The 14,341-nt window shown below is 39.9% G+C and overlaps 1 protein-coding gene across 1 annotated transcript in view; it reads right to left on the bottom strand.

Annotated features, from left to right (window-relative positions):
- HABP4 (hyaluronan binding protein 4) overlaps nt 1-14,341 on the bottom strand; it is a 31,058-nt gene extending 16,717 nt beyond the window's left edge. Inside the window, exons 1-5 of the mRNA XM_074811772.1 lie at nt 13,972-14,341; nt 4,358-4,505; nt 3,303-3,464; nt 3,039-3,110; nt 1,210-1,293 (exon numbers count right to left, since the gene is read on the bottom strand). Of these exons, the coding sequence (XP_074667873.1) occupies nt 1,210-1,293; nt 3,039-3,110; nt 3,303-3,464; nt 4,358-4,505; nt 13,972-14,254 (749 nt within the window). The 5' untranslated portion in view covers nt 14,255-14,341. The remainder of the gene's footprint in view (nt 1-1,209; nt 1,294-3,038; nt 3,111-3,302; nt 3,465-4,357; nt 4,506-13,971) is intronic.

The raw sequence follows: 14,341 nt of genomic DNA on the forward strand, positions 1-14,341 counted from the left end.
GCCTTTTCCACTACATATACTTCTCATGCCTTGCACTCTACAAGGAACTGATGTCAGGACACATTTACAAAGAGCTTGAATTGGAGTAAAAACAATCTAAAACAAGTAAAGGTACCAGAAGCTGAAAAAAACCTGAATAACTGTTCTCATATTTAGCTAATACAGTGCATTTTTGACAGTTTATCTACACTACCTATCCGATTTAACTCTTCCTAGACTAACTTTTCTGGAAATCCAATTGTAGTTATTCAATTTCAGAGACTGATTTCCCCATGTATACCCACCTCTAGCTATATTAAAAGCTAGTTTAAAATTAAAAGAATCAAAGCTGTATCAACTCAGCTTCTTACAGGGTTATACAACCTGAACCTATAAAACAGGTTTTGTAGTCTAGCCAGCTTTATGATTAAGAAATGAACGAAGGCCACTAATAACTGGAGCTGCATCAGTACATAAAAAAGGCTTCACAGCAACAGAAGAGAAGGCTGATATATTACACTGACCCTCTTTCACTCATCAGGAGATGCTATAAGCTATTTGATTATTCCTTAAAGTATCTTACTTGGACAAGATTGTTCAGTTACTTTTTCTTAAGTCAGTATTTATTTGCTGTGAAGTAAATTCTCACTGGACACTGATCAGAATGAAAGCTAGAAGACAAGGGGCAGATTTCTCTCTGTTTCCCTACTTCTAAGGTTCACTGCAATACTATTTCCAGCAAGTTTTTCAAGTTCTGCAGAGGGTCTTAATGAATAGATGACAACTGCCTGGTATTAGTGACTGATGAATCCTGAGTCAGAGAATTTTATCTTAGTGTATTTTACTTGTGTTTGTACAATTGCATAGGCACCTTGAATACCTTTTTCTCAGAGAACTTCAAAAAGCAAGGCAGTTTTTACAAATTAACCAATTAAAAAAGGTAAGAGACAATAGGTAGCTCCTCCTTAAATTATCACCAAACCGTAGGAATGTAAGCATCACTGGACAACTAAATGCAATCTGCAGCCATATAAGCCAAGCTTTAGCCAGAATTAAGGATGCATTTTCTTGACTCACAAATATAGGCAAAGCTTTTCTATTTATAAGTATATGTGCTCTAGCAAAACTTCATAGTTCACATTTCAGGTATGCCTTCCCAATTCAAGTATATCAGTAACAGTCAATTGTTTTCTTTGTATTTAGAAAGAAAATATTTTAGTCAGACTATACTTGTTCAGATGCTCTCCTTCAGATGCCCCTGGCTGCTCAGCTGTTTCTGCAGTCTCTTCCATTGGAGCAGTCTGTTCCATCCCACTAAAACAGCAAACGGAAGAAACAAAGTCTTCATGAGGCACACTGGGAAAAGCCTTGCAGATCAATACATCACTTTTCCCCAGAATTCCTACGGAGGGGAAAAAACAGAGAACCACCACCTCTAGGAACATAAACAGAAAGTAGATCTACTAAGTAGCTAGTTGAGCAACTAACAATGTGAGAAGTATTAAGAAAATCCAACTTCTATGTACTTTTAATCAAAAGAAATTAAAAGTATGCAGGAAAATAAAATAATTCAATTGTGAATACTAATACCAGTACTTGGTTACAGTGTATCACTGATGTTTGAGCTTGCTTTTTTGTTTCTTTTCAACTATTCAAATGGTAAAATTCATACTCCAAGTTAATATTTTCTGTAACACAGACATTAGTTCACTGTCAAGTGGGAGCAGTAGCATTCTTACTTTCATTCTACTGGTAGGCATACACATTTAACACCTTCTGGCTTTGATGCATCACTGAGCACAATTAAGGCACTGACATGCTTTTAGAATTGTTGTTTAGACAACTCCAATTTAATGTCACTGTCACCACACACACAACCCATATCACAGGAAAGCATTAATATCTCATGATTATATCATAAGTTCTGATGCTACCGAACTAGAAAAATTTAACTAGTGAGAATAAATATAAGGAATCTTAAATTTCTTTTACTTTAGGAAGTTCACACAACCTTCCCTGACATCATACAGAAACTACTAGCTGTGCTTTTGGTCAGCTAGTTTTGTGCTATCAGCTCACAACTATGTTAACCTAGCTGATCCTCTCTTTTCAAAAGCCAGAGTACCTAACCAATCTTTTACTTTTAGTATGAAATATTACAACTTTCAGAAGAACTTGAATATCAAGCCCCAAAATTATTACCCATCAGTGCTGTATTTTTCAACCTTTTAGTCAGATTGCCTGAATCCACAATCTAAATTTTAAAAATTTATTTTTAAAACAATTTTGTGAATGAAACTGTGTCCAAAGATGTTTGCTGTAAGTTCAAAGCACTGCCTTTTCTCTGTCCTTTATCAGCTTTCAATTAAAGAGTTCTAGATGTATATGAGAACAAAAGCTACTGGAAAGAGTAGCATATTGCTAGGTGCAAAGAATGGACAAAACCAGACATTTCCAGTGAGCTTTTTGCAAATTGAAAAGAAACCAGTAAGAGAAATACAGAATTGAACAGAAAATTCCCAATTTTCTTTTATCTAACTGACCATTAATAAGCCATCACATTCTATTACTGATCCTACTGTGAGCTTTAAAACATATTTCAGTGCTAAATATTACCTCCAGAGCCACAATGAATCACATTACAGCTTTGCAATTTAGAAATGATCCATAAAATTTAAGAGACTGGACTTTAAGCCCACTGAGAGTTTCAATCTTTTAATCGGCATCTTGTAGCAATGCCATTAAAAACCAGAGTCCCACTTACTTGACTATTGGGAAAAGTCATAACTTACTTCAGTTAAAAAGACAACTTGGCCCCAGTCAAAAGATTTTGGCAGTCTTAATTGAAGAAACATCACCATGCCTTTGATACAATTTAATCCCACCAACATGAAGGAGACTAGTTCAGAAAACTGTAAAGCTACATTCACCACAACAATTAATAGAAAGGAAGGCTTATAAAGCTAAAAATGGACGTGAAACTGATGAACAGAAAATCGTGATCTAAGGTGGGTCACAGAAAATCATGATCTGTGGTGGGCACAATGATAATATTTTACCTTGTATCATCTTTAACTGTTTCCCAGTTGCAAGCTCCACCTCCACCCTTTTTGTCATCTGCTTTCATTCCTCTAAAGATAGAAACAGGGTTCTGTGAGTTCAAGAGCTTTTTTTCATTAGGATCTCAGACTAAAACCAGTATTGACTTTTTGCCAGCCTACCTGGATATAAAAGAAGGGAACAGAATACTTAGGAGACACTACTGCAGTGCTGACTATTGTTTACTTGTACACCAAGTAAGAAGCAGCACACAGAACACTTACGTTTTATCATTCCCACTTCGTCTTTCAAACTCCCGTTTTCCTCTTTGGTCAAAGCCATCGAAACTTCTATTTATTCCACTACCTCTTCCTCTACCTCGCATTCTACCTCTTCCTGCACCACGACCTCTTATTGGCCTTTCACGGTCTAATCTTTCAGTTGGCCTAAAAAGAAAGTTTCTAGTGAGATTTTTGTTGCTACAAAACAGTTAACAAGGAGAAAAAAAAATTGTGTGGTTGTATTTGTGCAGCTGTGAGACATCAGTATATAAGAGCTACTGTACAATTTTTAGAGTGCATCTTTACACAGCACACAGTACAGTTGTATTAGTTTTGTCATTAAAAATGGACATAAACTGAACCCATGGGAATTATTACAGATAACAGGAATAGAAAGATCAGCTGTTTATTGATAATACTGAAAACATGAAATAAGACATTACAAAACTGTCAAATCTTCAGCAACTTTATCAGGCAATAGCTCCACTGTCTAAACCCAGATTTATATGCAACTGCTAAAAATTTCAGGGAACTTGTTAAATACCAACTATTGTGATGTAAATCAAGAACAGCCACACTCAAGCGTTAAAGGTTTATGTGGAATTTTCTAGTGCTTATAAAGAAAGCAAAGTTGATATGCATTCACTGACCAAGCAGTAAACAGTATGACAAACATTTATTTTCACTTTGAACAGTAAAATTCATTCAACTTGGAACCCGCACCACATGTTCTGCAAAGCTTGGTAGGCAAGCTCAGAAAAGAACATTTATGTTCCAGACTAGGGGTTACATTTTCAGATCTTTACACTTTTCAGTTTCATCTTATATTTCTAACATTTAACAAAACTGCTCCAAACCAATCTGTGACGAAGCTGAAATTACAGCTCTGATGGGCATGAACTAAATTGTCTTGCAACAAATCTACATGTTAATAATGCAACCATGCCTTCAATTCATGTCTGGTTCCCAGATCTGCCTTAAGAGGGTTAAGTCTTTCCCTTCCCATTCCTGTGCAGATCCTCCACGAGGCACCTTACTTCTCCCTGTATGACACATACCTTTCCACTGTGAATTCCACTTGTCTTTCTGTTTCATGGGAACGGTATTCCCTGAAAGATGGTCTCCATTCAGTTTTGTCTTGTTTCACCTCTGCTCCTCTGTTATTGAATCCTTGCTGTTCTCCCCGTTTAGGTGCTCGCTTCTGGCCTACACAAACACACAGATACAGGTTACTAACAGTTTAATAACAAACTGAATTGCAGTTACCAAACTACTGACTGAAATGAGTTATTTACAGTCTTCTGATTTACCCTCTCCACTCCCAAGTCCACCAAAATATTAAAAGCACTTAAAGTTCATGTTGTCAGACACTGTGTATTTTAAAGGCATTTACTTACTTTCCCTTCTGCACTGATGAATCTGCCTCAGGCAAAAACTCTATGGGTGTTGACACAGCTCAGACATTTCCAGAAAAGACAGGCTGAAGAAAAATCTCATTTCACTCACACTAAGTCACAGAAATCGAGAATAAAAACTGTTTCTCTCATGATTTCTCAAAGATCTTCCCAGTGTCCTACAGGACAAGGCAGAGAAGCTTCAATGGAAAATGTGAATTGCAAGATGGCTGCAGGAGCAATGAAAGTGGGGGAAAGAGAAGGACTGTTAGAGACAGGTGTTAGTTGTTGATCATGAGACAACACACCTCCTGCCTGATGAGCTGAATTTAGAAGTATGAGCCTGGACCTCTACTTTAAGCTCACAGCTATGGTATCCAACAACCAGAAGAGGGTCACCTCCTTCTATTACTGTTCTATGGAGAAGAGGACCATTCACCAAGACTACAAGTCACTGAGTTTAAGTGACAGAAACCCAAGCAGTAAGCACAAAGGCTTCCACACCACTAATTGATTCTAGAATGTCAACATATTCCAAGATAAAAATGTATTTAAGCTTTTCTGGAGTTTGTTCAGCCACTGTCGGGGTTAAAGAAGAGCAGGTTGGGTAAGGTGAATGCAGAGAAATGGTGTATTTATAAGAGAATAAACTGAGGTTATCCACTCAACCCATATACATCTAGCATAAGAATAAAGTTCATTATGTGCTTCCTTCCCCATTTTCCCAAAGCCTGGGCTTTATTTAGGACAAAGTTTTCCAGAAGCAAGCCTTTTGTCTGCTAGGCCCCTGTACTTACACTATTTGCTGAAAAAGGTGTTGGTTTAAGTCAGTCAGTCTCAGAACTAAAGAAACACTCTTCTCAGACCAACAAAACTAAGATATTCTTTCCACAAGTAGCACCCTTGCAATGCCGAGAAAGTCACTGAACTCAGGTTAGTGAACAAATGACAGTCCTGACTACTGTGCCTCTCTTGCTAGCACATAAAGAGAAAAAAGGCTATCCTATGTCACAATATTAAGATACAAATTAATTCATAGCTCCACAGAAATGCACATATAAGATGATCTCTGATCAAAGCTTAGGTGGCAAGCATGAAGTCTGTAACAACTTCTTTAAAAAGAAAACTTCAAAGATCTACTCAGTGAATAAGGTAGAAGAGTGATAAATAAAGCTTTTTACTATGTAGTAAGGACAGTCATATCTGTAAACAGAAGATAGTTTTATTTCTGCTGCAGAAGCAACCCTAGCTTTGGTTTTCTTTAAGCTACAAACCACTTGACATAATGTATTCCACTAATTCTGTTTTCAGGGTTTGGAGTTGCTTGATCATTAAAGCAGCAAGTATATTTGCAACCCAAAAATTATGATGTAATCTCTGGATAAAGGACAACTTTTGAAATCAGTTTCTGAGTACGTTTTTCAAACCAGGATGCTTTAATAAAAAGCAAAATTATAAAGAATACAGAATTGACATGCTGCTGGGAAACATGTCTGTTCTATGTACATCTCAACTGCACCAACTATACAAGTGTTAATTCCAAATTGGAATCTTGCTGTGGAAAAAGTGACTGCTCATTTCTGACCTAATTTTTACTTTGTTCGGGTCTGGATGCACAACTGCAATACAAGAGTGCATTTTTATTTATTTTTGAGCCTCTCACTGGCTATCAAAAACATCAGTTATCCTAAACAGAGTAACTTGGCAAGAATGCAGTAGTCGGAGCCCACCTTCCCTACATACTTAGAATTATCCTCAATTTCAACTTCAAAGAGCTCCTTAGAACTAATAAAGCAATGGCAAAAAAATGAAGATGCAAAAGTCATTTTAAAAAGATGGTCTCTGGTTTTAGTACTTAAAAGTACTTCAAAACAAGTCTTCTTGCCAGATATGCCAGTGTATTACTTATCACTAGCACTGACCATGCTAGACAAAGCAGTTAAGCTCTACTATGATTTCAGTGCAAGGCTATCTCACTTTGATGCTAACAATTACTGCAGTTGGATTTTTAAATACTAGAAAGATTATTTGTGGCACTTATTACCTGTATAAAAACATTTTTAACTGGTTTGTCAGACATGCAGCAGTGGATTACAACAATATGCTGCAACTACACCTCTCTAATAAACCAAATCACCCTCAGGGCAGAAGCTTGTGACCTGTTTTATCAGTTAAAATACCAGCACAACTTTCAGCTCTGTATATAAAGGCAAACTAACTAAACTGGACCTTGGCAGCAGTGATAGCATAAGCTATCTGATTTTAATCCTCTGCCGTATGTCTGTCCCAACACAGGCTCATTTTTATTTAAGGAGCTGAAGGGCCACCTACCCTTTGGGGAAAAAAAAAAAAAAAAAAACAAACATGAGCAATCTTGTTTAGCACTGCCATAATAGCTTTTACTTAAAAAGAACTGGGATACGGTTTGAATGTTCACTAACTACATCTCCAAGTACACCCCAATTTTGTCTGCTTGTTTGTATATACAGACTGGTATGCAGGTTTTCTTCAAAACCACAAAAAAAGCTCTGGAGTTTTGTGGATCATCTACCTGAGGTCTTACAAATAAATATCATGCTGAAAGCACAGTAACCTAGTTTAGACTCTCTTTAAGGTGGTTTTCCTGTGTTTTACAGTTGCCCACCGTTCCCCACCTCACCACTGCTTCCCCAGGAGATTACTGCAGCAGCCCAATCTGTTGGTTGTTTGTCACTTTACTTTCTAAACCGAGGAATCAGAAGAGAAATCTGATGCTTAAACTGTTTCAATAGACCCAGCTTTTCTTTTTTTCCAGAAGCAGCAGCTGAGCTATTATTAGAAAGACGTCTGTCAATACTAAAATTACCAGCTACTAGAACTAGAAGTTGCTAAACAAAAAAAGCCCAGTTTTACAAGCCCTTGTTAAAACTCTAAATCATACAAAGCTAATGTACTTAAGTAGTTTTCACCTTCCTCACAATAGTACTTTACTACCAGTATTAGTTTTATTTATGCTGCAGCATTTAGATAGGAAGACTTTCTAGAAAAGTGTTTTTAATAAGCGTGTATCACAGAACTTGCAACTGGGAAAGCAGAAACTGTATTTTTAAGACCTGCATTGCCCGATTTCGCAGACACTGGATAGCTATGTATTAACAGACAGATTTAAAACAACACAGCAAAATCTAGCTGCCTTTTCAGCATTGTTGTCTAGCTCTCACCAAGCTTCTCTACCCAGATATTTTGCTTGGAAAGAGATAGTTTTCTAGGTTTTATGGGCTCTTCACTGGCCCCCACTGAGACAGTGTGCTCTCCTTTATTTTATTTTTTTTTACATTTTTAGTTTTAAGGTAAAAAACAGTTTTGGTGCAGCAAACCTTGATTTTAGACAGGCACCACAAGGAGCCCAGCTTGCAACTGCTATCAGTAGCTACAAGCTAAAGCAGAAATCTTGCTCCATTTCCCCCGTTCCCTTACGTAAGGAGCATGGCAGGTGAAGGTGGGAGCTGGCATGCAATTCACAGTCTGAGGGAGGTTACTGCTGCAAAGAGCACCAAAACATTGTATTCTGACCTAATCCAGCTGACAACATTGCATCATAGTGTTTTATGATTTCTCACAAGCCTGAGACCAACTCATCTCACCAAAATAGGTGGCGCTCAAACCCAGCGAGACAATTCCATCCATGCTGCATTTCCACAAATGCAGTCTGGGATGAAGATGTGTCAAATGAAGAGCATTCCTATTTTGCCCAAGTAGCACACACAGGAACAGAGCAAAGGCAACCTGTGTGTAGTTTTGATTCAGTTCGGATGAACATTAGAGCACCTATAGTACCTGGATGAAAGACTTGTGTATCTTATAGCATGTATCTGAAGGAAAAAAACAATGACAAAATACTTTCCACATGGCAATCTTCCCTTAGTGGTTTTCTGAATCAGAGACTATTAAGCATTGATTCATGGAGGACAGATCCACAGATGGGTTGCCATGTCTTCATCCAGACTCCTGCCTGAAAAGATATATGCTTTGATATATCAACATCACCCTACAGCAAGAGGGCCACAGCTCAATTATATTCCCCGTAGAAAAAGCATTCTTTATTTCAGAAAATCTGTCTGAAATTATATCCCTTTATTTCTGTAAAATAAGAACCAATAAATATTCTTCACCTTCTCCAAGCCTCATCTGCAGTCCTATATACACTCCTTTTGTATCCTCAGACACCCCCTCTCAAAACAAAAAACTTAATCTAAATTTCTCCCAATACATGAACACTTCTGTAAGTTTCATCATGCATGTCACTCTAGTATGCTTTTTCTAGTTTTAACATCTTTGAGGTGACCAAAAGAGCAGACACACTTCAAGACATGGGAAGGTGAGATTACTTCAAAGGCATAACAATTCCTTTTCTGCTTTCCTTGCTACTGCTACCTCAGTAATTCCCAACACTGCTTCTCCCCTAGATGGCAACTGGAAATAGACCTGCTGTTCTATTCTTAACAGTTCCAATGACTCCAAACTCTCTTTCCTAAACTATAATAGTTTGAATTCGAAAAATCTTCCATGTTGCTATACAGCTTGCAACACTGCCCCCTACCTCGATCCACGTTCTCCCATACATATTACTTTACACTTACTGATAGTGAATTATCCTGCGTCATTTTATAGCTCGTTTACAGAATGTAATTTGTATCACTGCACTGCAACTCTTCTACTAGGCTAAATAACATTGTACCAGCAAACTTCAGTTATTTGTCTCTCTCACAGCTCTTTTAGTACAGACCTCCCACCCACCTACAAAATAAAAAATTTAAACTAGTCTTAAAATTTTTCATTATGAACAAGATTCAACTGCATTTTAGATGTTAAAACAAAGATCACAGCAGCACAATCACTGGTCCTAGGTTCAAATCTCTCCACTTACTCGAAGAAACCCTTCTTTCCTCTGCTCTCAGCTTAACAGCTCATTTTTAAAATGAAAAAAATCTGAGCTTCAAGAAAGAATTTAATGGGAGTTCAGAGTAGATGAAGCAAGTACAAAAACCAAACAGGAATACTGTTCCAGTTGGTCTGGAATAAGGGCAAGTGGAGAAATTGTGCTATAATGCAAGGATCTCTGTCATTAATTATGGTTGCATGCAAAGACACTATTTCATTACCACCTCAGTAACACAATAATACCTATACAAGGAGAACCGATCTTCCTTTACAATAAAGCTGCTTAACTGGAAATAGTAGAAGACTGTTCACACTCTCAGGGACTTATTTCAGAGTATAGCAGATTTAAGTCTACACAAACAACCTTACTTCCTCCCCTTAGCGTGTGTGTATCCATGTGATTTTAATTCCAAACTTCAGACAATTAATTTTGTGAACTAAAGCATGGCTAATTACATGATTTGCAGAATAATACCACAGTATCCCAAAATACAGAAAAAAAAGGCTTCAGCTATTGCATGCAACACACTAAAAAAACACACATGGAGTTACTCTATTCTGTGGTATTTTGTTTCCATGTGTGCCAGTACTCAATTACTGAATTATCTACTGCAACTTCCCTCTAGACAATCCTTATGACTATGCAACTGAATTATATTTTAATAAATTATTTAAAAATAAGAAAATTGCAGTCAGTATAAAATTCCCCAGATAGATTCTGTGTCATATTAACTTAAAACTGTAGCTAAAAACTCAAACACATAGTATTCAGGAACTACATCTAAATGTTACACGAGTCATCAAATGTACATGAAAGAAGAAAACCTTTTAGAGGTATTAGCAACAAAGGTTTAGAGATTTCAACAGAACAGAGCTTATTACTGCATGATCAACAAATTTAATTTGCCTGGACCGGTAAAGAATGCAAGCTCTGCAACTGGGCCTTTTGAATAAAGAGCTGGCAAATGCTATTTGGCCACTGTGCTAAGAATGAACTGAGTTAATGTTAAGTGGTGCAATTATAAGAGCTGTAATACCTACAAACAGCCTTTACCCAAATCCTCAGCATACAGTCTAAAAATCACAAAACAAGAGAGTCAGTAAAAGAGAAAAGATACATCATTAAGGTCAGAAGTGTAGGTTTTCACAGACTAGGAAATAGGAGTCTATTTTCTACTTAAACAGTCTCCTTACAGTGTCAATTCATAATAAATAGTTTGGATTCTAAATGTCAAAGTACTGAATTATCTGGAAAAGTCCTCTTAGGAGGTTTGTTTCAAACTGAAAACATCTCCAGAAATTCAGTAAAAGTTCCTCTGGAAAAAGCAGTGAAGAACTAAATAAAGAAGTGTCCACTTACAGAACTTTGTGAGTAAACCTTCCACTCTAACATCAAAACATAGCACCAAAAGAAGTCCCTCAGACTGCTGTAAGACTTCTTATATATTGCAAGATCGAAGTACTAGGCCTTCTTCAAGTCCTTCTAAAGATGAAGACTATTTTGTTCAGATTTAATATGCTCAAGAAACAACACAATAATAAAGCAAAAATTGTGAAACTTTTAACGAGACTTTTTGTAACCCAAACAAGCAAAACACCCTAGTAATTGGACAAAACAGTCTGGACGGGGTTCAAGGGAGGGCTATGAAGATGATCAAAAGGCTGGAGAGCCTACCCTGTAAGGAAAGACTGAAGGAGCTGGGTCTCCTCTTCCTGAAAAAGAGAAGGCTCAGTGGGGGGGCCACGTCACAGAGCTACAAAGAGGATAGAGGCTCTCACTTCGCAAGGAGCCACATGGAGAAGACAAGGGGCAACAGGTACAAGTTGCAACAGGGAAGGTTTCATCTTAGTATCAGAAAGAAACTGATAACAGTCATTCAGTGGAACAACCTCCCCAGGAACATGGTGGAGTCCCTGTCACTGGAGGTTTTCAAGATGCAGCTGGACAGGGCACTAGATGATCTCTTCTAGATTGCCTTTCCCAGGAAAGATTGGACCAGACAGTCCTTTGAGGTCCCTTCCAACCTGGGCTGTTCTGTGATGATTCTATGAACACTAGTACAATGCAGACTGGATTTTGTCATTTCAACCATAATATCAGAATCTGATTCAGCTGTTCAGAGGGCTCTAGATGCTTCTTTATGGTGTTTAATTCCTAATCAGTGAAATGAAATCACACAGTTATGCCCAAAATCCAGGGGAAAAAAAAAAAATCACTAAGAGACTGGAAACAAAATATTTTGTGGTTTGGCTGTTTGGGTTTTTTTTTTTTTTTAAATACAAGTTTAGTCATTAGTTTCACAACTAGGGTGATCTCTGTCCTTCAGAGCAGGCTTGCTAACACAGCACATCCAAAGGAGAAGCACACAGACAGGGCCAAGTCTCAACTCTCTGCCCTGAGTTAGAATCCTGGGCGCTATACATTTACAGTCCTTACTTCACAACAAGCCCAAGACATAAACATACAGCACACACAAAATCCAGGATGGCCACTTCCTTTAAAGAAGGAAGTGCAGCGTTTTCAGAGCAAATAACTCTTCTTAAGATAGATGTTAATTCACTTTCACAAAGGCTACTATAAGCCAGCAGTCTTTTCTCCATTTTAAATTAGCAGGAAATTAAAACAAGGTGCACATGCCTGCTGTGTCCATATGAGAAACCAGATTTCTTAATATCAAGGTAGCAACAAATAGTCAAAGACACTCCAGTGGGTCACTGTGTATTACCACAGAATTACACTCTGAACCTGTGTGTTTAAGATACCTATAGACAAATAGGACATAAATGATGCTCTTCACAAAATTCCACACTCCTGGTAGGTTACCAATAACCACCCGTTCCTGTTCAAGAACTTCTTCATCAAAGCTTGAGACTCTGCTGTTCACTGAACCGGCTCATTTGGCTTCTGCTGATAACCACAGCCAAGTATCCTTTAAATAAAATAAGCCTGTTACTAGGGTGCATATTGGTCTTACTGGCAGAGATCTCTGACAAAGTCACATAACAACCACAGAGGGACAGTGACAACTTGTTAAAATAATCCTCTACAAAGATGCTCATTGACTGGTGCATATTTCGCATTGAAAGATTCTCTGCTCCCTGAGGTTGGATAATCACTGTTGGAGCAGTGTAAGACCACAAGTCTAAGCAATAGAATTGGTAGCACTGGCAACAACTTGATAAGCAAGAATCCCAATTCAGAGGTCACACCTTTTTCTAGGGCATTAAAACACACAGTTCAGTTACTGTTAACAGGACCTTTTACTACAGGAAGAAATTAATATCTTAAGAATAGCTAGTGTGTTAAGCTTCCTTGCCTGCTGCAGAAGAATGGGAATTTACAACTCAAGAGGCTAAGACCTGAACCTTCTGCGCAGAGATTCTCAATATTTGGAAACCATCAGCCAGCTCTCAGATACTTAAAATACTGAATCTAGCAACCTGAAGCTCAACACCAGGTAAATAATAACAACCAGACTAACAAAACCGCCTACAAATGCAAGGAGCTATAAAGCCCAGCAAAGCCTTCTGCTGCAAAGAGGACTGGCTCCCTATTCCCCCAAGCAACATTTACCATCAAAACCCAGCAGCTGGCAAGCAACCTAGACCACCGCCAAACACTGTACTAAAGAGTTCACCAGGAAACAAGTTTTTATTCAAAGGTTGGACGTCAGTGCAAGCTTAAGGAAAACTAAGCACAGATCCCCGGGCACATTATAACCCTGAAGAAGCTGAAGTGCCACACAACTCAGAGGTACCAAGAAAACAACCAACACCAACGGAAAACGGCCAGGGTGACAAGTGATGAAAAGCATCAGCAGGGGCGCTAAACCAGCATGAAAACGACAGATGCTGCAGTGGAAGAGTTAATGCTCTTCCATTCGTTTCTTAGGACTATTTCTTAAGTTTTCATTCACACGTGCAAAGGTCCGTTTCCCCTTGGAAGCCCTTCGCGTCTGGCGGGCGAGCTCTGCAAGACCGCGTCGGGAGGTGCCCAAGCACGGCCACCCGGAGTTACGCGACAGTTATCATCTGTTTGTCCAAGGAGACTTCCAGGTAAACATTAGCAACGACAAAAATACAGTAAACTGGGTTTTCTCAGTTCTGCTTTGATGCCGCTACCGACAAGCGCCTGCACGCCACGCCACGGCTGCCAAGAGGCGGGGCAAGCGCGGAGCCAGCGGCGAGCCACGCCGCGCTGCAGGTCCCGGGCTGCCCGCACCAGCACCCCGCCGCCGGGACCTCACTCCTCAGGGAAACCGGCTGGCGGGCCGCTCGCCCCGCGGGACCGACCGCCCGCCCCGAGCCGCCGCCCCCGGAGGCGCTCCCGCCCCGCTGAGGAGGCGCCGCCGGCGTACCGGGCTGCGGCGGCGCCCTGAGCGCGGGGGGACTCCCGGGCTGCTTGCGCTCCTTCTGGGACTCCCTCTTGCCGCCGCCCGCCCTGCCGCCGGGACCGGCCCTCCTGGCGGCCGCCGCCTCGTCGCGCTTCTTGCGCTGCTGCTGGCGGCGCTCGGCCTCGCGCAGGATGTCGAAGGGGTCCGACTCGTCGTCCAGGAGCTGGTAGAAGCGGTTGGCGACGGCGCAACCGAAGCTCTCCTGCATGACGGCAGCCACCTGGCTGCCCACCGTCCCCTTCATCATCGCCGCGGACGGCTACCCTCCGCCCCGCGCTCCCGGCGCTGCGGAGGTGGCAGCGGTCCCGGGGCGGCCGCTGCGTAGGGCTGAACC

This window comes from Strix aluco, chromosome Z (genome assembly GCF_031877795.1).
Source record: "Strix aluco isolate bStrAlu1 chromosome Z, bStrAlu1.hap1, whole genome shotgun sequence".
Taxonomy (NCBI): Eukaryota; Metazoa; Chordata; class Aves; order Strigiformes; family Strigidae; genus Strix; species Strix aluco.